General features: G+C 56.3%; 10 protein-coding genes across 10 annotated transcripts; all 10 read left to right on the top strand.

Annotated features, from left to right (window-relative positions):
* Positions 1 to 211: 211 nt before the first annotated feature.
* On the top strand, positions 212 to 640 carry LMXM_28_2095 (conserved hypothetical protein; the record flags this gene model as incomplete). Its single annotated transcript, XM_003877003.1, has 1 exon — positions 212 to 640. One exon carries the CDS (start codon positions 212 to 214, stop codon positions 638 to 640), a length of 429 nt encoding a protein of 142 aa, XP_003877052.1.
* Positions 641 to 904: 264 nt separating this feature from the next.
* LMXM_28_2090 (conserved hypothetical protein) lies at positions 905 to 2,788 on the top strand (the record flags this gene model as incomplete). Its single annotated transcript, XM_003877002.1, has 1 exon — positions 905 to 2,788. The coding sequence occupies one exon, from the start codon at positions 905 to 907 to the stop codon at positions 2,786 to 2,788; it is 1,884 nt and encodes a 627-aa protein (XP_003877051.1).
* A 476-nt stretch (positions 2,789 to 3,264) lies between these two features.
* LMXM_28_2080 (putative mitochondrial DEAD box protein) lies at positions 3,265 to 4,899 on the top strand (the record flags this gene model as incomplete). Its single annotated transcript, XM_003877001.1, has 1 exon — positions 3,265 to 4,899. One exon carries the CDS (start codon positions 3,265 to 3,267, stop codon positions 4,897 to 4,899), a length of 1,635 nt encoding a protein of 544 aa, XP_003877050.1.
* Positions 4,900 to 6,679: 1,780 nt separating this feature from the next.
* On the top strand, positions 6,680 to 7,828 carry LMXM_28_2070 (conserved hypothetical protein; the record flags this gene model as incomplete). Its single annotated transcript, XM_003877000.1, has 1 exon — positions 6,680 to 7,828. One exon carries the CDS (start codon positions 6,680 to 6,682, stop codon positions 7,826 to 7,828), a length of 1,149 nt encoding a protein of 382 aa, XP_003877049.1.
* Positions 7,829 to 8,664: 836 nt separating this feature from the next.
* LMXM_28_2060 (DNA-directed RNA polymerase-like protein) lies at positions 8,665 to 9,078 on the top strand (the record flags this gene model as incomplete). The annotated part of the gene is made up of 1 exon (XM_003876999.1): positions 8,665 to 9,078. One exon carries the CDS (start codon positions 8,665 to 8,667, stop codon positions 9,076 to 9,078), a length of 414 nt encoding a protein of 137 aa, XP_003877048.1.
* Positions 9,079 to 9,693: 615 nt separating this feature from the next.
* On the top strand, positions 9,694 to 12,702 carry LMXM_28_2050 (hypothetical protein, unknown function; the record flags this gene model as incomplete). The annotated part of the gene is made up of 1 exon (XM_003876998.1): positions 9,694 to 12,702. One exon carries the CDS (start codon positions 9,694 to 9,696, stop codon positions 12,700 to 12,702), a length of 3,009 nt encoding a protein of 1,002 aa, XP_003877047.1.
* Positions 12,703 to 13,434: 732 nt separating this feature from the next.
* Positions 13,435 to 14,031, top strand: LMXM_28_2040 (conserved hypothetical protein; the record flags this gene model as incomplete). The annotated part of the gene is made up of 1 exon (XM_003876997.1): positions 13,435 to 14,031. One exon carries the CDS (start codon positions 13,435 to 13,437, stop codon positions 14,029 to 14,031), a length of 597 nt encoding a protein of 198 aa, XP_003877046.1.
* A 1,015-nt stretch (positions 14,032 to 15,046) lies between these two features.
* LMXM_28_2030 (conserved hypothetical protein) lies at positions 15,047 to 15,568 on the top strand (the record flags this gene model as incomplete). The annotated part of the gene is made up of 1 exon (XM_003876996.1): positions 15,047 to 15,568. One exon carries the CDS (start codon positions 15,047 to 15,049, stop codon positions 15,566 to 15,568), a length of 522 nt encoding a protein of 173 aa, XP_003877045.1.
* A 1,017-nt stretch (positions 15,569 to 16,585) lies between these two features.
* On the top strand, positions 16,586 to 18,325 carry LMXM_28_2020 (conserved hypothetical protein; the record flags this gene model as incomplete). The annotated part of the gene is made up of 1 exon (XM_003876995.1): positions 16,586 to 18,325. One exon carries the CDS (start codon positions 16,586 to 16,588, stop codon positions 18,323 to 18,325), a length of 1,740 nt encoding a protein of 579 aa, XP_003877044.1.
* A 785-nt stretch (positions 18,326 to 19,110) lies between these two features.
* LMXM_28_2010 (conserved hypothetical protein) lies at positions 19,111 to 20,760 on the top strand (the record flags this gene model as incomplete). The annotated part of the gene is made up of 1 exon (XM_003876994.1): positions 19,111 to 20,760. One exon carries the CDS (start codon positions 19,111 to 19,113, stop codon positions 20,758 to 20,760), a length of 1,650 nt encoding a protein of 549 aa, XP_003877043.1.
* Positions 20,761 to 22,622: the final 1,862 nt, after the last annotated feature.

Genomic DNA, 22,622 nt, shown 5'->3' with positions numbered 1-22,622 from the left:
AAACGCATTGCGAAGCAGCTGTTTGCAGCAAACACGAAAAGAGCTGCCCCCAGGGTGACAGATACCTACGCCGCTCTTAAAGGAGGTTGCGGTTTTGAGTTTTTCATGCCTCTCGGATGGCCCAAATGCTCTCGAAGTACTTGAAATAAACGCTTTACCTACCTCCTTCCTTTTTCACTTTGCTCTCAGCTTTACATACGACGCAATTAAAATGACCCGCCGCCGCTCTACAGTCATCGTCGCGTCTGGGGCCGTATTCGGGTGCGCCTTGCTTGTCTTTATGGATGGAGCTGTGATGGCAAGCAAGGCCAAACTCCCCTACAACTTTCTCATGTGGCTGCCCACACTGGTTGCGCTGCTTGGTACCTTCGTTTTGTCGCTTGTGAAGCCCGTGTATATCTTGGGGACAGACGGTGACATGGACGACGACGACAACAGTATCAAAAAGGCTAAAAGCATGTTCTTTCTGGGAGCACTTCTTCTCTTCACGTCCATCTGTCTTTCCATATGGAAGACGGTTGATCCCTACGGAAACAAAGGAGTTGCATGGCCAGGGGCGGCACTGTTGGTACACTCGTTGCTTCTAATGCTTATGAACTATGGTTTGTTTATCGCACGTGCGCAGTATGATGATGATTGAAGATGAAAAAGAAACAAAAACCACTACCGGTGCCGGTTTGGCTCATGAGCTGCGCTTTGTCTCAATCAGCGTAAGAGTAAAGACTTGGGGACAGTGTTTCGCATGCGTTGTAAAGTCGTTCCTTTTCGCTGATCATTGTAAGAAAACCCCGCTCGCTTTGACATCTACCTATACTTTCATCGCTTCTATTATATGTGTCTCGAGCCATGCTGTTTTTGCCAATGACCTGGATCGTATAGAGCGAGGCCAGAGGACAGCCCGACAATGGACTCACTACACGGGTCTAGCCAGGTGTCACCTGAGCATTTGAAATCGATGAAGTCCGCAATTCACTCATTCCTACAGGAGACTGGTGTTTACGACTCCATACGCGACATTGTTGATACGTATGTCTCAGAGCACGGCGATGAGCCCATCTCCAGGGAAAACCCAAGCGCCATCATGCGAATTGTGAAAGAAAAGGGAATATTACGGGAGCTTGTTAGCCAAATTCAGTCTCGTCCTACTGTAGGCGCGGTACCTTCCATTACCGTACCGAGTGACGGCCGGCACTACCTTCTTGTTCGAGTGAATGGCGGACGTGCTTTTGTAGACAACCTTGACCTAGCCCCCTCGACTATGAACAAGCGTTCTGTCGTCTTTGCTGCTCATTTTGGTAACCAGCGATTCCGCTCTGCAGTGAAGGCGTGCTCTGCCGAACCAAAGTTTGCTGAAGAGTTTCTCTTTGAAGTGGACGCCACTGGGTTTGGGTTTGGCGAGGCGGATCTTATTGAAGTCTCAACCCCTTTTCACATTGCCGTCTTGCGGGAAGATTCACAGCTTAACGTTGCTGAGCTACTGGGCGAGAACATCATAGAATGGAGAAAGGTCTTAAAAAGCGGTTACCTAGGCCTCACGGTGGAACTCTGTGGCAGAAACGCCGGGGTGCCAGCAGGTATTGTAGATCTACAGCTCGAGTTGGTGTCGAAAAAGCGCATTCGATACAAGGAGGAAGATATTGTGTCGCGTGTCGAGCAGCAGCGTATTGCCGTCACCAACGCTGACCGCGAGTTCCTCGTGTACTCTCGGCGGTGGTGGTCGGAGTATCAGGGTTTACGCCCCACACACAAAGATCGCAAGGTACGAATATTCGCATCCACGTCCACCGGAAGGATGGTGCCGCTGACCCACTTCGTTTCGCCAATACAAGCAGAGTTCGGCCTCGACTCACCGCAGGATGCCGCGCGTTTTGTCTCTCTGCTGCGCGTCACCACCGAGGGCACCGGTTCCATAGGCGCGTTGAGCGTCGAAGAAAGTAGCTGGCTATCGCCTTTCATTTTTCTCTCGCAGAGGCAAGGTTACCACTGCAACCACGCTGCCCTTCTTTGCTCTCTCTTACTGGGGTTTGGCATCGATGCTTACTGCGCTCTTGGGTCTTGCCCCAACGGTGAAGTCGGGGTTTTCGTTGTCTCCAGGTCTACCGATGCACGTGGCTCTGCCAAGGTCACGGTGTGGAACCCCACGTCAGGTGAGCGGTCTTCGCCGAGTGAGCAAGATAGATTTGCTACCGTTGACTGCATGTTCAACAACAAGTCTTTTTTTGCCAATTGCCAGGCCTCGAACAACGTCGCTACTACATCATTTGAGTGCTACAATGAAGAACTCTGGAAGCCACTGAACGTGCTGAAACTGAGAATGGTGCCAAGGTACCCTCCTGCACCACTCTTGTTTGAAACTGTCGCTGCGTCGTCGATCGAGCGTTCACTGGAGATTCAGCTGCGGGCGGCAATTTCGACGTACCGCGACTCCTTCGGTGTGGTGACGACGTACGACAACACGGTTTCGTACGTGCTGTCGCAGGCGCTGCTACTGTACGAACGCCAGCAGAGTGAGGGGGGCGCCCAGAGTTTTGCCCTCTTTCAAGAATCTGTGAAGGGCACCCTAGGGGTGGGAAAAACCTTCAAGGCTATCCCGCTGAACGTTTCGTACCTCGACGCCGGCAGCGTTATGGACGTTGTGCGCGCTGCTTCGGTGGGGAGGGAGATTTTGGATACGGTGGTGGACAGCGCCAAATTTGGAGTGCGTGCCAAGGTATTCTGCTTTCCAGAACGTGTCTTCTCTGTTTGGGTGATGATTGCGGTAAACTACAGTGCAGCCAGCATTTCATAGCTGATTTTTTGAATCGCCTGTATCGCGTTGTGTTTTGTTTCTTCGTGGATCTCTGCATATCTTTTTACTGACTGGCTCATAGACTGCGTACCATGGCTTTGTATTCATTTCTCAAAAGACAGCACAAAAACGCAACATGTAGCTTGATGAGATCGGCACACATCGCTCCAGAGAGCGATCTTGCCCTGAGCGACGTCAGGGAGGATTAGCGTTGCGCTCTCCTAGCCGACCCTGCCGGTCTTTAGGGTGAGGTAGCTCTACCTGCGGCAATGTTGTAGCGTCCCGCGGGCTTTCTAACAACAATGCGACGTGCTTTTTGATTTAGCGCCCATGCTATTTTCTTTCCTCAAAATCTTCTCTCCACACTGTGTGCCTCCGATGTTAGAATGCTTCCATTTTCGCCTCGAATCGCTGTTTCGTACTGCCGCACTCCCCGTAACGGTGATTTCCGGTTCTGTTAAGAGTCAGTCGTGCAGATGAGGCGTTTTGCAAGTGGGTTGTTTGGCAGGTGGGGTGCCGCACAGTGCGGGGTGGTGCCTTTTCGGAGTCACCCGAGTCTTTTGCCCCTGATGAACAGGGTGCGCTGCTTCTCTATGATTAATGCTGCTTACGAGGGATCGGCCCCCGCAACGAGCTCGAATATCGGCGGCCCGCATGCCCCACCGAAGACAAATGCTTCTGCAGTGTCAACAAAGCACGACGTCTCTATCACGGACGGCAATGGTGATCGTGTCGACGTCACCCCGCTAAACTCATTTGAAGAGTTGCGCGATGCACCGCGATGGCTGGCGGAGGGGTTGAAGACGCTCAAGTACCCTTCCACGACTGACATTCAGAAGTTTACAATACCCTTACTGGCCGACGGCCACGATGTTATCGGACTTGCACCGACAGGCTCGGGGAAGACGGTGGCGTTCGCGGTTCCAGCCCTGGCGGGGTTCAAGCCCAACCCCGATGGGACGCCGTCTGTTCTGGTTCTAGCTCCCACGAGGGAGTTGGTTCAGCAAACCACCAAGGTGTTTCAGAACCTCGGATGTGGGCAGGTGCGCGTCTGCGAGGCCTACGGTGGTGCCTCGCGCGATCTACAGGCCCGCCGTCTTCGCAACGGCTGTGACGCTCTCGTTGCCTGCCCAGGACGACTCAAGGACTTTCTCGACGGCGGGGACGTGTCCATCCGTAATCTGTCGTTTCTGGTCTTTGACGAAGCAGATCGCCTTCTCGACATGGGGTTCCAGGTTCACTTGGATGAGATTATGGCCTACCTCGACTCGGCCTCACATCCGCAGACCATGATGTGGTCGGCGACGTGGCCGGAGTCGGTGCAAGAGATGGCGCGCAAATATCTATCCGACGATCGTGTTTTGATTCGAGCCGGTACAGCCGGCGCGGGGCTGCAAGTGAATGAGCACATTAAGCAAGAGGTTATCTTTTGCAGAACCTTCACAGAGCGCATTGAGAAGCTTGGGTCGTTGGTCGAGGATGGGACCATCGACGACGACAAGGACAAGCTCATCATCTTTGTGGAGCGCCAGGCGGATACGGAAAACACAGCCAGGGCTTTCAGCCACCGACTAGGAATTGATGCACGCTACGTAGGGACAATTCACGGCGGTCTGTCGCAGCGGCAGCGGGACAGGGTCATGGGGATGTTCAAGAGTAACCACATTCGCCTTCTCGTCGCGACCGATGTTGCTTCTCGAGGTCTCGACATTCCTGATGTGACGTGCGTGGTGAACTTTCAGGCTCCAAAAACCATTGACAGCTACTGCCATCGCATCGGTCGCACCGGCCGCGCCGGTCGCACCGGCACGGCTTACACATTCCTTGGCGAAGAGGACGGTGGTCTCGCAACAGAACTTGTCAACTACTTGACTCGGTGTCGTGTCACTGTCCCAAAGGAGTTGATGCGGCTCGCCGAGAACTACCAGCATCGGATGCCGCAGCAGAGGCAGCGCTTCAGGGGGGTTGATCGAGGAGGTTTCTCCAGGAGAGAGAACAACAGTGGGTTTGACCGCCGCCGCAGCGATCGAGGCAATTCACGCGAATTCGTGCCTCGCAGGCCCAACTCGCGCAAGGTCGATGACGATCTTCCATCCACGTTGGACTGGTGAGCACACTCAAGTGGATAGAAGACGGCGTGAATTTACTTGATTTGTTTTACGCAGCACTTCTGCGCAAATCGCTACCCTTTCGTACTTGCAGGACCATCCAATACATGACCTGTGGATCTTTCGCTATCAAGGTTTTTCATCCCATTCTCTGTCCTCTAGAACACCGCGGTGCTTCGATTTTTTTTTTACTGTTGGTCTCCTGAGGAGTTTCTTCTTCCTCCCTGTTTGTCATATGACCCTTTTTCCTTTGCTTCTTTCCTTCCCTCTGTCTCCCTGATAACATGGGTGACACCTCAGCGTGGTATCAGGATCCAGTATCCACTCTCTCTGTGGGGAAGCCAAGCAGCCCCTATTCCTCCCACTGCACAGCCACCTCTGGTGGCGACAGGGTCAGGCGCGCATGACGTAGGGAGGTCAGAGCGACGCATCGCTGCCGATGTCCGCGGTCCTGTCCTGGACGGCGTGGCGTCGGAGGGGCCTGCCACCGCGCACGCGCTTGCACGACCCACTGGATGGGCAGAGTGTCGGCATGACTCGAACGCGCCCCACCCGGCCCTCGCTGCCCACTGGCGGGGTAAGGCTGGGGCACCCCGAGAGGGATGCCCTGGGCGATGGCCGGGATAATGCGCGCGGCTGTGGGGCGACCTGCGGGGCGGGGGTGGGCAAGGCTCGAGGCAGAAGCCATGCATCGATGACCGGGTCCGGGCATTGCTGCGCCTCGTGTGCCCACGGCTGCCTCGCGCCGCGCGACGGGGCCTGTGACCGGGCGGGCGGAGATGCGTTGAGGTCATGTGTGTGGGGATAGAGACGACAAAAAAAAATCAGTCTCCGGTTCTCGTGTCTCAGGCTCCATGTACCTTGAGTGGAGTGTGTGGTTCGTAGATAGCATGATGGGGTGTGCTTGCTTCAACGGAGGAACAAAGCGGTCTGTATGGGGCGAGCAAATGTTGTTGTAGTCAAGCCATGCACCCTGCGCAGCAAGCATTCGCGCTCAGAAGTGTTTTTCGCGGCTTCCTCTATGAGGGGTGTTGGAACCGCGCCTGGTTCCTTCTTTGGACGTAGCAGGGGAAGTGTGACAAGCAAAAGGATACGTGCACTCCTCCACCGCGAATCGGCGACACTGTTTACTCTGAAATTCAAGGCAGCCCCGGTATGCTGTGTTTTTCTTGAGTCGATGAGCAGCTTTTCTTCCCCTTTTCTTCACAGGCAGCAGATCTGCTTAACCTGTTAAATATGTAACATCCGAACAAAAAATAGGCAAGCGAACTGCCGATGAAATATACGCGCATGGGGAGCACTGATGCCTCGCCCCATCTCCGAAAGGGTGGTAGCTACGCACTCTTAGCGCAGTTTATCGAATCCGTTCCTCTTTTTCTGAGAGCTTTCGCTTTTAGTCGAGCGGAGAGGCACGTGCGAGTTGGACATCGAGCATTCTTTCGTCTCATGGTTTCACCTACTCGTTTCCACCGCGTCGCGGTGACTCGCTTTTGCTTGGAGAGAGTTCGGGCTCCTGCACAAGTTGGTTCTGACGAGCCGGATCCGCTCATCGTCATCGCCAGCTCCTCTTCCTCTTCTCTCACGTGTGCCTCGCCGCATTGCATCCCGTGTGCGGCTCTCTCCGTTCTACCTTTATGTTGTTCCGCGAGAGGGCTAGTGGGTGAAAAACGCATAGCCGAAAGCGCTTCAGCCGCATTAGCCGTCCATCCCGGCACAAGTTTGCACAGGCCACACGAAGCTTAAGGCTTGTCTGGGATTCTCTCTCATCGACAAAAGACAACCCATGGCTCAGATTATTGGAACCACGCCGGAGGACCTGCGGCGAGCTGCTGATGCCCTATTGGAAGGCAAGCTGGTCGCCATCCCAACCGAGACTGTCTACGGTTTAGGCGGCAATGCGCTGATTGAAAGTGCTGGCAAGCGCATTTACGCCGTGAAGGGGCGACCAGCTATCGACCCACTCATTTGTCATGTGTACTCCTTGGACGGCGTGCGTAAGTTGTGGGATCTGAAGTGGGATGAGGGGGCGGTGGAGCTGGCGTGCACAATCGGGGCGGCTCTGTGGCCAGGACCGTTGACGATCGTCTGCAAAGCAAGCCCGTCCCTTCCGGGTTGCGTTACAGGCGGCTCTGGGTACGTGGGGGCTCGCATCCCCAACAATCCAATAACGCTGAAACTGCTAGAGATGGTTGATGTTCCTGTTGCTGCCCCAAGCGCGAACACCTTTGGGCATGTAAGCCCTACGACCGCGCAGCACGTTTACGACGACTTAGCTGCTCGAGACCCGGAGCTACTGATCATTGACGGCGGACAAAGCGCGATTGGCATAGAGTCGACTGTAGCCAAGGTTGAATCGAAAGACTTGGTGGTGGTGCTGCGCAGGGGGCGCATTACAGTGAGCATGATTCACCGCGCCATTGCAGATAGTTACCCGCAGACGCGTGTCGAAATCCGCGACACACGCATCATGTATGACTCAACGAAAACGCCGATGGTAAGCCCTGGCCAGCTTCTCACTCACTACTCCCCAAGCGTGCCGTCGTCCCTCCTCACACCCGGTAGCCTGGCAGCGTTGACGGCAGCTGCGGATGTGCCTGTCTACGTTCACCGCGGCAAAGACGTTGTGCCTCTTTGCGAAACGATTGTCCTTGATTTTAACGGATACTTATCGCGATTCAGAGACACCTGCCTCTCCTACCACGACATAAGCCCTGATGGCAATCCTGAAGAGGGGTGCTTCGCCGTCTTCGATGCGTTGCGTGCGACCGAGACGGTTAAGGGGGCGAAGAGTCTTGTGTTTCCGCTTATCTCAGAGTGGCCACACGACAAGCCAAAAGAAGATTTGCTGGCCGCGATGGAGGACCGACTATTTCGCGCAGCATCGGGCGTGACGGCTGTCCTGATCAATGAGGCCGCACCTGCTTCGGCGTGACACACCGCCTAAAGGACCGTAGAGTATGAGCGGAGAACAACGACTCGCCGCAGCCTCAGTTTGGGTACCCAAAGAAAGGGAGAGAGAAGCGGGTGGCGCAGCTCCTAATTTGCTAACTACTCACTAACGGAAGGAACATGTAGGCTTTACATAACTGCCGAATTCAGCGTTTAATGGATGCAATAACCCTCTCCTTTTCTCTCAATTGGACCCCTCTCTTCTCGGGTGTCGCGCTGCTGCCTTCGCTATGACCGGCTACTATTACAGTCCCCTCCCCTCCCCTCAAAAAAACAAAAGGAAGAGGCAACACATTTTGCTTCTCTTACTACCTCGCGTGCAAGGGAGAACCAAATCTTCTGCATAGTTTGAGAGACAAGTTCTGCGTGTTGGGGGGGGCGTTTATTGCCGTGAATTGTCACTCGCCACCTCTCTCGCTATTCTTTTTGTAGTGGCGGTGACGTTCTTACTGGGGCAGAGGGGAGGGAGGGATGGATGGCATGGCAGTCGTTTGTTGAGCACATACACGCGTACATGCGCCCGCCCTCGCCAATCCACACTACCGTCGCCGATGACAGCATATCGTTGCACTGAATCTTCGACACTTTCCACTCTTCTGTACAACACACTCTTTTACTGAAATTGACTTGGCGACGACTCGAACCTCCAGCTCGGATAGCAAGCTTGAGGGCTCGGCGCTTTTCCTCTCTCTTACATCCCCCAGCTTCCTTACAGGGCACCCTTTCCAGCCTCCTCCTCTGAGGCTCTCGAAACGACGAGTGAGTGACGTTGAAGTTTCTCAACACCCACATTAACGTACAGAATCAGAGAGAGGTATCATGGCCTCTTTTCACCCTCGCGATGCTTTCATTCTCCACCAGGAGCACATCCAACGCATGAACGAGGGCGATGAGGTGGACACCTCGGAGGAGCAGAAGGTTCAAATTGACCTGCAGCGTATCACTGATAACGAGTCCACTGCTGTGGTAACGTTCTCTCACGAGGATCACACCCTAGGAAACCCCCTGCGGCACGTTCTTATGCAGAATGCCGCCGTGACGAGCGCTGGCTACGCGATTCCTCATCCTCTAGAGCCGAAGATGCTCTTGCATGTCCAGGCTTCCGACTACGCTGTAGAGGCCGTGGCCATGGGTCTGGAACGTCTTGCGGAAATCTGTGACGACACAATTAGTAGCTTCGATAATTGTATGGTGGAGCAGCATCGCATGGCTGCTGCTGCGCAGCCAGAATAGAGCCTATGTCGTGCTCTGACAAGCAGCAGCTTTAGCGTTGGGTGAAGTGCAAAGTCTACCAGGGTGCAAGTCGTCTGCCTCCTTTGCTCTCCCCTGCTATTGCCTCCTCCAAGAACCGTTTGAAGCAGCAGATGATGCCGTTTGGGTGTTTCTTCCTGTCTAATTCACCCCCAAAGTCCGCTTAAGATGATACGCAGTAATCGGCCTGTTTTCGTATGTCTCGCTTATCAACAAGGTCAGAAGAACCAGCTTACCCAGCGCGAGGCCAGGGTGCATATCACGAGTGCATTCCAAGAGGGGAGGAATATTTCTTCGCCTCCAGATGTGTGGCAGCGAACAGCGTTAGTGCAAGCCTGCAGAGCCGATGTGTTGCGATGACCAATCTGTAGATCAAGCTCTGTGCCCCCCTCCCCTCCCCTGCCCATTCCTGTAAACACACGAGAGATGCTGCTTTCAGCCCGGGAGGGGGGTCCGTGATTGGGAAGGCTGATTGGTGCACTGCGAACTCTTCTCACTTCATACTATCTCCTCCGCTTATATGCTTGCTCTTTTATTGTTTTTTGGTGAGTGGGAGGAGCTGGCGCTGGTGTAGATATCATCAAGAGTGATGCATGAATGAGTTTGAACGTCCCAGGGTGTGTGGGTGATGGCACCACGCTGTCCGCCTGCATACTTGCAGCATTAGAGGAGCGCGGGGATGACGAGGTGATGTTCGCACTTCTCCGGCACCGCCACTTCGGCTCCTCCAAGGCGGCGCGACTAGAAGGCAGTAGTGGTGCCGTCGATGGCAGCGTGACGGGCATCACTGCAGAGCGCGTGACCAAACGAGCATGGTGCGCGTTCGCGGAGCTGCTAAAGCGGCGGATCATCACCTTGCACGATCGGCGTTCAGTACCACTTGCGGGGGGAGTACACGGCACGCCGGGCGATGAACGTGGTGCGGAGGTCGAGTGTGATGTTGGCGTTTACAGTCAAGAGACCTTCTACGCATGCCTGGTGGAAAGCGTCTGCTTGTGCATGGGCTGGACGTTTTGCCTGTTTCGCCCAGATGATCCACCCTTGCGACTGCAGCGGCTGGAACGACGTCGAAGGCCGCGCTGCAAGCTGCGCTCAGAAGATGTCTCGTCGTTGCTGCACGAGGCGCTCTCGACGGAAGAGAACAGCGCTAGCAACAGAAAACTCCACATGGTGGAGGTGAGCACCAGGACACCGACGCGGCTGCCGGTGGTACATATAGACGATAGCCGCGTCGCCTACTACATGTACACCTCCGGCTCAACAGGGGACCCAAAGTGTGTGGTAGCCTCGCGGGGCAATCTGCGAGTATACCTGCAGCGCTTCATTCTCGATAAGGATGGCCTCGCTGTGGGCGATGCACACTGCCGGTTCTTTTGCCTCTCCTCCCCGTTCTTTGATCCGTCTATCGGTGACATGCTCGTGGGGCTCTGCACGCCTCACAGCGTCTTCTACACATGCACTCAGGAGGACCTCCTCAACGGCCAGGCTGCGCCGCTGCTGGCCTGCGTGCAACCGACTCACGTGGTGAGCACTCCAGCGGTTTGGTCTTCTCTCACCACCGCTGGCCATCTGCTGTCGGTGCTCCCTTCCTCGACTGCTCCAATAAAGGTGTTTCTCGGCGGCGAACGCATGTCTCAGGCGCTGATCAGCACCTGGGCTGACAGGGCAGAACTCTACAACATCTACGGCGTGACTGAGGCCACCATATACCAGTCGGTGTGGCGCATTTTTCCAGGGACAAGGGCAGAGGACGTGAAGTGCGGTCCCGGCGTGGGCACAAGGATTCGTGTTCAAAGGCTGGATGCTGCATCCGACGTGCTTCCCAGCGACAGCGACGCTTTTGCATTGGAAAAAGGCTTGTACCAGGAGCTTGGTGAGTCTGCAGGCGATGACTACGGGGAAGTTGTCCTTTACGGAGATCAAGTGTGCTGCGGATACGCGGAGGATAGCACGTCGTCACCGTTCGGTCGCGACGCCGCCACTGGCGAGCGCTTCTTTCGTACAGGGGATATCGGGCGACTTGTTTCGACAGGTGAGGGAGGTCCGCCGGATCTAGAGCTGCGTGGTCGTCGGGACTGGGAGATGAAGTTAAACGGTCAACGCGTGGCTTTGGAGGAGGTGGAGGGCACCGTTCAGGTGGCACTAGCTGGTCTTTTTTCTCAGTGTGCCTGCTTTCGCGTGCAATCCGCGTCAGGCACACCGGCCATTGGTGCGGCGGTTGTGCTGACGGACGTTGTCAACGGGGGACTCTTGAGAGATCACAGGGTGGGCGTGGCTGCCGCACTGCAGGAACTGCTTGGGCTGCACTTGCCCTCCTTCATGGTGCCGCGTCGCTGGCTCCTGTTCGCCAAGGGGGCTTCCTTGCCGCAGACGCCGACAGGGAAGGTGAGCCGCACTCAGCTTGCCGTCGACGCTGTCCAAGAGCAACAAGAAGAGTTTGATGCTCAGCCCAATAAAACACATGACAACTGCAGCAGAGAGGAGGATGAGCTCTACAGAGTAGTACAGTCGGTGTGGCAAAGGATGCTGGGTGTGCCGGTCCGCTGTGACACTCACTACCTTCACGCTGGGGGTGACTCGCTTGGTGCTCTAAAGCTCAGCCGCGCCGTGTATCTCGGGCTCCATGCCGGCTCCGATGTCGGGATCGACGAGCATGGTAGGCTGCCCCCTCCTTTCCAGCCCTGTGTGTTGCTCCAGCACCCCCGCTTCGGCGACTATGTCCAGGCTCTGCGCGAAGCGTGGACACAAGATCCTCTTAATGGTGAGTCTAAGCCGAAGCACGGCGAGACAGTGACGGCGTTGCCACTCCTTTTGCAGCCTCCGCAAGTTCTCAGTTCTGCAGAGGCAGCTGCTGATTTCTTTTTCCGTGAAGTGGTTGCCGCGCAGTGCGCCGGGATTGCTGACCGCCTTCTTCGCCATGGCCTCGCCGACGTCAACGGACACAACAGTCGAGAACACCGCTGTACCACTCCCCTGCATGTGGCTGTTGCGAGTTGCTGCTCGCTGGAGCAGGAACTGGCGACATTGCGTGTGGTGGAGGTGCTGTTGCAGCATGGCGCCAGGCTTACCGCGGTGACGCCAGATGGCGTGACTGCTGCTCATTTGGCGGCAAGCAGGTCCGCCGCTATTCTTCGGCGTCTGCTAGAGCACGATCGGGTTGTGGTTCACTGCCGTGACGCCCGTCAGCAGTCACTGTTGCACTTCGCGGCACGTAGTGGCAACGCTGAGACGACTCGTCTTCTTCACCACTACGGTCTGAAGGTAGACACAAGAGACAAGTGGCAGCGGACCCCGGCGCACTGGGCTGTTTTGAATGGGCACACCGCGGTGCTGGAGGAGATGGCGTTGCACTGTACCTCTTCGGTAACCACCATCGCCGCCGCAGCGACCGCCAAGGCTCCAGAGCCGCACGGCGTGGGCGCGAAGCGGAGGCGCTGCTCAGGCAATGAGACGACCCGTTTTATGCGACTGGCGCGCAAAAAGACGTACCTGGAGTACGAGACTCTTCACGAGATAGCGAGGCGCCTGCACCCGACGGGCGATCGTATTAAGCGACTGTGCGATATTCTGGCACCCTCAGTGGGCGAAGCTTCTGTGGCAGAATAGCAAGAGGGTTTGCACGTACACAGCAAGCGAACAACGGAAACTCACTCCGCAGGTCAAAGGCGCCGCATGCGAAAGCTCACTCCCACGAACAGTCCGATGCGAGTGAGAGAGGCGGGCTCTCCCTCTTCCCTCCTTTCGTGTACTGGAGGAGTCGGAGCGCGCGATGTCCGCTATCTCCTCGTCGTCCGTGAGGAGGGAGCATTCTCTTAGGCAACCCACCACTGAGGTGCTGTGTCTTTCTCTCATGCCATCTTTTTTTTTTCGCATCTCTCACGCTTTTTGCCTCGCCGCGAACAACAAAACGTCTGCTTGGGTGCCTGGCGCTGCTGCTGCTGCTGCCGGCTACAGTCAGACCCTCTACTTTCGACGGAAAGACACTCACGAAGGGTGAGGGAGAGGAACTTGCAGCCACACTGCATCAAAGGGTAGAAGCCTGCTCCTAGGTACGTACGTACACGCACGCGCACACACATACACACACCTACAAAGGAAGGGACAGCACTGTATTCCACTCGTGTATAGAACATAGAGACCGCCATCGGGTGACGGAACGCCGCAGTTCTCTCTTCCTCCGTTTTTGTTCAGCCTCCAGCCCCACTCCCACGGCAGACCGGGCTTCAATGGGATTGTGCGGAGCTCACAAGTGCTTCATCCAGCTCTCATACCCACAGACACCGTACTCGACATCTTAATCTGTTCTCAGAATCCTCTGTGTACTTCCGGCTCAACCAAATGCTCGCAGAGCCCAAGTCGTCTGTAATACGCGGGGATCGTAAGCACATCACGTCCAAATTCACCGATGGGAGCGAGCTCGTTGAAGAGTATGACGTGGTGACAGATTCCCTGTTGCTGAGAAAGCGCCGTACCCGCAATGCCCTTGGCGGCTTTTCCGAGTGGTCTATAGAAGTTGGCACTGAGGCGCCATCGCGCAACCTGGATCGGGCCTTGATTGTCGAGTCAAGCGGAAGTCCAGTGGTGGTGCGACAGGACACAAGGGAGAGCTACGTGGTGCGAATCCGCAATCTCCCGTACCCGAAAGACGTGGTCTCCGTCGCGGTCGAGCGCGAAGATGGGGACAGCGTCGGAAAGATCGTAGTGCGCACGTCAAACAAGAAGTACTTCAAGAGGCTTGCCATCCCTGACCTGGAGCGTGCCCGCATTCCGTTGGAGAGCACGCACCTTTCCTACGATGTGCAGCATCAAACACTTATCATTCAGTACAAGAAGCCCCTGTCTGTGGTGACCGCCGAGGCTGCAGCGCGGAAGGAGCGCGCATCGATGCCCTCGAAGCGCACCGATGACAGCAGCCCGGACTGCAAGCAGCAGTAAGGACGCACATTTTTGACCTTTGGCGTTATTCTTCCTTTGCTCTACCCGTTGCTTCCTTTGACGAGGGAAGACTCGGTAATGAAGTGAAGGGCGGAGTGTATGTGTGTGTGTGTGTGTGGCTCTTTGTGTGTGACGGTGGGAGAGCCAAAGGATAGGGGAGGGAGGACTAGGCCAAGGGTCTGCTGCCTGTATCTCGAGCTCCTCGTCGTTTCGTGCTCTGAAAAGACTAGTCGATGTATGTAAAACTGCGGTGCACTGGATAGTATGCATGTCGCCGCCATATTCTTTTGCTGGCGTGTGACACTGCAGCGTTTTCGGTCCTCGCGCGATCGGGGCGGAGGAGTGGGGGGGAGAGGCGCCTTTCGCCCTCTTCCATTCACTAGTGTGCCTTTTCGAGCCTGCTTCAACACCTCGGCCACACACGCACACACATCACATAGGTACACACACAACACAGGAGCAAAGGGGTATGTAGCGCTACTCGTGCGCGTCTCTTTAGGCTTGTGTACGTCTTCCGGCGCGCGCGCGAGGACCAACTGCTACCTGAGCAACTGAATGTCTCTGCTGTCAACTTTTGAAATTGCTGTTCTGTTTCATGCTTCGTTCAGGTCGCGCTCGTTGCTGCGTGGATGCTGCCGCACTTCCGGCTCTCTTTTCCTCCTCTACCGCATCCTACTCACACACGCTAACACACCTAGCAGAAGTCCCTCCTCCTTTGGCTTTCAGAATTCCTGTAGTAGCTGTGCACCTCGTTTATTGGCGCGGCTGCAGTCACTGCTCCCATCCACCACCTTCTCGTAGAAGCCGTCGAACAAGGGGGAGAACCTAGTGTAGAAGACCAGACTCCCCTAGTAGTAGCAGCACTTGCAGTACCAGCAGGGGCGAGCTAGGCAGCCTCACCACACAAACACACAGGCCGTCATCATCCATCATAGGAACGGAGGCTTTTTTGTTGTGCGCACCTCTCGTTGGCGCAGATTAGCGGCTTGCTAAACGTCTCTGTTAGTTCTTCGTCATGCTGAGCAGTACAGCTCGCCGGTTGGTGCGTGACCCCGTTCCGACGGACACAAAGGCGTTTTACACGTGGTTTAGCGGTCAGGCCTACCGTCAGGAGCGCGTGATTCCTGGCGGGTACCCCGCTGTTCGTGTGTACCCGGTGTATGGTAAGCGCTGGTTCACGGGCCGCACCGTGCTTGCCATTGTCGCTGGTATCTCCATCTTTGGCGCGTGGGTGCGCCCAGAGCGTGAGCGCTACAACATGGAGATGATGATTGAGTTTGCGGAGCGCCAGGCCTCGTATCTTCCATACCAGACCGCCGAGGTGAATCTGCGCTGCTTCATTACAGGCTACAAGCGCTACCGCTACGAGAAGGAGAACCTCATCGACAAGGGCTACGTCGGCCTCACGTCCGAGTTCCGCAAGTTCTTCTACCACAATGACGTGTGGCGCCCGCCGCTGCACGACGTCCTTATGCACCCTTACGTGAAGTACGGCGGTCCGATGGGTAGCTACAACTGGTCTATCGGCTACTTCTAGGCGCCTGGGCGTCAGCGGTGCAAATCTGGCACGTGCGTGAAAAGTGGGTCTTGTCTTCTGCTTCTCTTTGTGTTACTCGCATTCAGGGTGGCACTTTGCTTTTCCCCAGCCCGCCTTGTCGCTGGTCTTTCTCGCTCCTCTTTCTCCTCCGTGCACCGCGTGTATGTGGCTGCAAAAGGTACGCGAAAAATAGGGAACACCACATATACGTACATGTGTATGTATGTATATATATATATACACACGCTCCTTTCCGCGCTTCCTCAGAAGGTACTCCTTTTCGTTTTTCTTGCAGCAGGTGTGTTCCCCCTTCCCCCCTTGTGTGGGGGAGGTGCTAAGGGGTAAGCAGATGACGGGCATGCTGTTTCTCTGCAAGTCGCGTTAGTGGTATAGGGGATGAGGGGGAAAAAAACGATCAAAGAGATATAGCTGTTCGGCAGCAGACCTCAACAGGGCCTCTGCGCTCTTGTGTGCGTATGTGCTGCGAAGAGATGCGTAACCTGCTCTCTCTGGTCGTATGCTCTTGTCGTGGCCTTTCACAGACTTCTCCAGTCCCCCCCCCACTCCTTCTCTGTTTGCCTGGAGAAGAGGTGGGGAAAAAGGAGCGGCCCGATATTTGTGGTGTCTGCTGACTCGCCACGGTCAGATTTTTGTTGCTGCGGGCAAACATCGCTCGCGCTTCTTTTTCCTCACTCTACACATCTTTTGCTGCCGCCTCCGCATTCTTCGTGCGCGCGCCATCGCGACGCCGTGTTTCTTCTTTCTTCGGTAACCGGTCAAGAGCCGGCGTTGCCGTCGTGCTATCGGTGCCGTGGCGTCGCGGACATCTCTCGTTCTCGTGCTGCCAAGGACGATCGTCGCAGGCTCTTCCGCTAAGAAGACGAGAGTGAATCATACACAAAATTTATCTCGGCACCACCGCTTTTTTCTCCTTTCGTAGCGCGGACCAGTCGGCTCCGCTGTCGCGTGCCGTGCAGCGCTGGCTCATTGCGACTGTGCACACTTTGAGCAAGGCCAATGGCATCATTGTCGCCTCAAGTCCAGATGGACAGCGCTATCCGCGCTACTGACGAGTATGCTGCCGCCTTCGACCTTGAAGTGTGGAAGGCGCAGCAGCAGCTCCGATACCAGGCACAGCTGCGGCAGGCGAAGGAGCGGCTGGAGCGGCGCCTGGGAAAGGAGGCACGCGAGTCGGAGAAGAAAAAGATGGCGGAGCTGGAGCGGCTTCGCCAAGAGTTAGAGGCAATGGGGCACCGCCTACAGGTAGCCAGTGAGACATTGGAAAAGCGCACCGCTCAACTGGATGCTCGCGAGGCTGCTTTCAACATGAAACGAGTGAAAGTGGCAGAGCAGCATGAGGCGTACGTCGCCCGCGCTGAGGAGCAGGCGCGCCGCACCCGTGAGGAGGCCCAGCTTGCCCAATCGAGCCTTCAAGCAAGATTGCAAGAGAAGGACCGCACCATTTTGCAGCTCCAGGAGCGAGTAAGCTCGGCGCAGCAAGAGTACGATCTTCTCCGGCGACGCGCGGCACGCTACCTGTCCGAGCAGAACGACACAGACGGTCAGCGACTTCGGGAGCAGGAGTGCGCGCTGAGCCTTTCGCAGACACAGCTGGCGGAGACGCAGCGCCAGCTGCGAGAGAAAAGTGCAGATGTGGTTCGCCTGGCAGAGTCGCAGGCGAGCTTAGAACAGCAGCTGCACGAGCTCAAGCGGCAGCTCGCAATCGTCACGCGCAAATACCATCGTCTTCGAGAAGAGTGCCAGACGCGCGAGTGGGAGCGTCTGCGCAAGGAACAGGAGGCTCTGAGCCCAACGAAGCGAGGACAGTCCTTACATGCGCATCGGCTACAACAACAGCAGCAGCAGCCGTTGAGTGCGCTTTTTGCGCCAACTGGCTTTACCAACGGTGATGCATCTACCACAGCGGGGAACATGGCTAACGGCGTCACAGAGCGAGATGACTTTTACGCAATGTTGATAGAGCTGAAACAGGAGGTGGCAGCTGGGCTAGCGGCGGTCAACCGAACCTCACGGCCAGGGCCCCTTCCCTTCACTATTGTCGAGAGACCTGCAGGGACTCTTCACTCGACCGCCCACGACACCGGCTCCCACTCCCAAGCTTCCCCGCAGGCACGCACGTGCGCCACTTCCATCACCGCTGGGGAGAGCGCTGGGGACCCTACAACAGGTCTCCCTTCCCGTCAGGATACGACACTAGAGACATCCTCTGTCTCCGCGGTTTCGCGCATTTTGCAGAGGAAGTCGCCACCGCCTGCGCAGCGGAGGCCGCAAGTGGGCGACTCAGGCGCTGAGACAAGCGTGGTGGTGGACATGGGTGACACTTCTATCGACAGCGCCTATCCTCCAATTGACTTGCAGCCCTGGTCGACATCCATGATCGCGGATGAGGAGGACGGCGTTGCCTCACTGCCATCCGTGCGCGCCAGCACCCTTCCCCCACTCGCCCCAGCACAGCGCGGGCTCGAAGAGGCGTCACCTGACACTGCTTCTCCACCGCACATCTCACCAACGCCAGAGGAGTTTGTGCTCGCCAGGGATGCACCGCTGAGTGACACGTCAAGCGCTGCGAAGTCGGCAGCGGCACGACGTGACATGGAGACCTTTGTGCACCAGCTGAAAATGAATCGAGAGAAGCTCTTGGAGACCGGCGTGTACTCGGAGGATGATCAGGTGGTGAAGGAGATGGGGGAGAAGATACGCATGTACGAGCAGTACTTGGCCCAGCAGCGGCAGTGATAGCTTGGCAGCATGAAACCGGTAATGCGGACGGCATTGAAGATCAGTGGCCTGTCAGGCGCTCCCAGGCCAGCCCCAGCCCAAGACGCCTACAGGTGCTCTGCCGAAGGGGGTGCGGCGGCTTTTCATCTTTGTGTCACGACTCTCTCTCCCCCCCTTTGCCCACCTCATGCTGCGGTTCTCTTTTTCTTTTTGGCATTACGTAAGTGCACGTGGCGTTCCCTGCAGCGCCCGCCTCATCCCCGCTGAACCCGCTAGACAAGACACATGGAAGAAGCGTGAATCAGATGGGGTGACGCCAGAGAGGGAGGGCATTCCCGCGTTCTGCGTACTCGAGCTCGTGGCTTTGTGCGGCAGCTCTGTTTTATCTCCTCTTTTCTGCCGCAGACCGAGACAGGAGAAGAGGATGTACGAGCACAGGGGTGGTGGTGGCGAGACAAGACGTGCGTGCGACGCCAGGGAGCTCTACAGAATAGCACCTCTGCCGCTGCAGCCTCAGCAGATTCGCCAGCCGACGCTGCTGCAGGCACCTGCGCAGTAGCGTCCGGTGTAACGACATTCATGCTCGCGACCCCGCTGGCAGCGGTTCCTTGCGCGTGTGAAAGATCACTTTATCGTCATCTTTCATCCCTTTTCCGCCTTGCTGTCTTCTCTGTGTATTTGAAGAGAGCGCGCGTGGACACGACCACCACTGCAGGCGTACACCCGTTTCTTCTCGCGCCCACATACATTTTCGCCTCCACAACCGGTGCTTCCTTGCCTCCCCTCACACATCCGCGACACGCATGCACTCGAGAATACCACTCTCGATCGTCTTCTCGGTAGAGGGCAGGCGACACGTCATCCCGCACCGCACCTTTCGTGTCGCGGCTCAGGCGGCAGACGGAAGCGCTGGCGCGAGGACCGACACCGGCGCTGCGGAGGAGGGTATCGCCTTCTTCCGGTACTTGGACTCCAATGACACGCGTATGCCGTCGCATCCGCACCTCAGGGCCTACGCCCATCCGGCAGAGGAGTACGAGACGTACGTCGGGGAGGAGGTTTGGAACGATGCCGATGAGGCACCCACAAGCGCATCGGGGCAGCCACCTGTGCACGAGCCAGGGAAGGCCCAGAGGGGAAGCGCCTCTTGCTGCGCCACATCGGAGGATGCCGCGCCGGTGCCGAGCTTCCGCAGCGTGGTGGAATGGGTGAACAGCGTTTTCGAAGAGGAGGAGTGGGCCTCCGACGGCGTTGTGCTGTGCGGCCGCTATGTTGTGGCGGATGACGGCGCATGGGTGGTACCCTCTCGCTCCCCTACGCTCTACACCACACGCGAAGTGTTCTTGCTGATGCGCAACTCGAGCAAGTTCCTTCACGACGTGCACGCGCAGGTGATAGACGTGAGGACCGCGACACAGAGAGGCGCACACGGCGGCTCTTTGACATTCGAGTTCACGCTTGCCAAGTCCCTTGCTGGATCTGGTGCGAGTGAGATACGGGCCATTCTTCCATATCCGCTGCACTTTAGCCCGCAGACGCGCGCCTGGACAGTTGAGGACACTGCCGCATCCTTGTCCTTCACCGGAATTGGCCAGCGTGTGACTGACGTGTGCTTTCCTTCGCTGATGGCGTGGACGGAGACAGAGCATGATGATAATTTTCGCTTCATGCAGCGGCGAATCGAACAGGCTGCGCTGCTGGAGCGTACCTGTGCTGCGGACCCGGGATTCATCTCCCGCCTTGTGAGAGGCTTTGATAAAAGAAAGCACAAGGGGTCCGCCACGGATGACGTTGGGGGGCAGCGGCATTCTCATCCGTGCCTGGCGCTTCTTCTCACGTTGGACTTGCTCTTTGAGAGCCCTTCGCTTCCGATTTACGTGCTGAGCGCGAAGGCGCGTGTGTTTGAGGTGGCTCCTCGAACTTCGGCGACGTGGGGAGCGATCAACGGTGCCTCACAGTGGCATCTGTGGACTCCGCTACTCGTCGACACGGATGCCACAGGTGCTGACGGTGCTTCCCATGGCGCTGCCGCTGCTAGTGCGGCTTGCAGAGGCGACGGCAACACCCACGCTACGCCTTTGGGAGAGGACGAAGAGTCGGAGGGGCCGGAAGAGGAAGAGGACGCGGCCACTGGTTCTCTCGACTTTTTCCGCATGTTCAGAGACATTGACCACTGGAATCAGTACGTCAGTGCTATGGTAGCGCGCCTCCAGCAGAGCCGCGCCGGTGCCATGGGCCCCGACGACTCCAACAAGCCCTCTCGCGGTGTCCAGCACTACTGTGTGATTGCATCCGAAAGTGCGGACCTGGTCGCCTGCGCGGATACGCTTACAAAGCGTGGGCTTCCGCTGGAGCTGATGCATCCGGAGCTGCTGGAGATGAACGGAGAAGCAGCGGGCTTTCTGAAAATGCTCAGCGACGGCTTGCTCAAACGACCCGGCGGGGACAAGTGAGCGACCAAAACAGAGGCGAGGCGAGCAAGCACTGAAGAGAGTGCTCCGCACGGCTACGATATTCGTTTTGCGCTCGTCTTACGCTCTTCTGCGGGGGCACACCGGAACTGGTGTGCGTGTGGGGCGCTGCTCTCATCTCCCTGTGGCTCTTTCGGCACCTTCGAGGAGCGCATCATCCGTGCGAGCGGATTCTCTTTCCTTCTTACAATGGGACTGAAAAACAAAACAAAACAAAAGGATGCACCACACAAGTCAGAGGATCCGTCATTGCTGCTCTGTATTGTATGGCACACACACAGACACACACACATACCCATACACACCTCCGTGTATGTGTATGTGTGTCTGCGTGCGTCTTCGAGCTTTGCATCCGTGTCTGAGGCGCGCAAACTCCATGGCCACAGGCTCGACATGTGAGAAAAGGAATAATAACAAGGAAATTAATGACGAAACGACTTAGAAGGATAAGGCGTGAAAGGAGCATACGCACGGCCTCGGCACATACATACATACATACACAGCTGTACAACCTGACGTGATGGCGATGGGGAAATCTGCCGTTGTCAGCAAGGATCTAGATTTCGCTCCTTGCATGCACGCACTCTCACGCAGCTGCAGCAAAAAAAAGGAAGTGAATGTTGTTGCACTCACGGTAGGAATGACCTTTCTGTGCTTCTCAGCAATGACACGAAAGAGAGGCAGTGCCATCACCAAGAGTGAGCTCGCTGGGATAAACCGGCGGGCGAGGGGGGGGGAGAGGCAAAGAGTGAGGCAGCACGCCGTGCACGGCAAAACCGGAATGCTTCTTTCTCTCCTTCGCTCTGGGTAAAGGAGCGGCGCCGCTCGTGTGCACTACTGATGCTGCGTCCATATGGAGTAACCAGCACACACAGAAACATGAGTCTCTCTCTCTTCCCTCCGATCCTATCCATATCCAGGACCCCCTTTTCTCTTGTTCTCTCAACGCTTGGTCACACCCGCCGTTGGATTGCTTCGGGGTATAGGTCCACACGCTTCTGTACAATAGCGAACACACTCACTGCACAAGAAGGGAGAAGGAAAAAAAGCAAGCAAACACGCTGGAGTGTTTTCGTGGTGCATAGACCCCACCTGACCGCCTGACCACCACAGACCCGTACGAAAAGGAAGCGCTTTGTCTGTCTGTCTTGTCGAGGGGGAAGGACCTGGGACATAACGTTGGTCCTATATATCTCGTGCCACTTGTTTGCTTGCCCGTTTTCTCGACCTATTTTGCCTCCCTTCCCCGGTGATTTTCTTTCGCCGTGCGGGCGTGTGTGTGTGTGTCCTGCGAAACAGACACGTTTTTATCGCAGGGTATCGAGGTCAAGCTCACACACTTCGGCACAGACGCACCTGAACACGGTTTTCGACATATACATGCACGATTCGAGGACAGAGCCTGCCGTTGTGAAGACACTTGGTGATACTAAGAGAGTCTCCGCCGCATTTCTTAATTTTTTTTGACTAGTAAGGTCCAGAGGAGCGACGGCAGCATAAGGCTCGCAGAGTATTGCTTTGTATCACTTTGCTGCACTGCGTTGCGTAAGCGCGCAAGCTTTACTTCCAAAGTGTATTCCTTGCTGCTCTCAGCCACGGAGTCCATCAGCGCATCCAAAAGAGCCGCACTACGTCGACGTCTCCTTGGCTATTTTCTCTTCGCATTGCTTTAAAAGCATCCACCTTCCTGCTTCTATCTGAGGCCTTTGCACCCATCCTCATAGCCCCTTCTCTCTCTGCCCGTCACTCCCATTTCTCGTGGGTGCTGCTGCTTGCTTTTTCTTGGTGTTTGTCGTTTTATTTTTCTATTCGTGTGTCTGCGCGTGTTTGTCACGGACGCGGTG

Source organism: Leishmania mexicana, chromosome 28 (assembly GCF_000234665.1).
Source record: "Leishmania mexicana MHOM/GT/2001/U1103 complete genome, chromosome 28".
Taxonomy (NCBI): Eukaryota; Euglenozoa; class Kinetoplastea; order Trypanosomatida; family Trypanosomatidae; genus Leishmania; species Leishmania mexicana.
The sequence above is the reverse complement of the archived record's forward strand: the minus strand, read 5'-3'. Positions and strand labels throughout refer to the sequence as shown.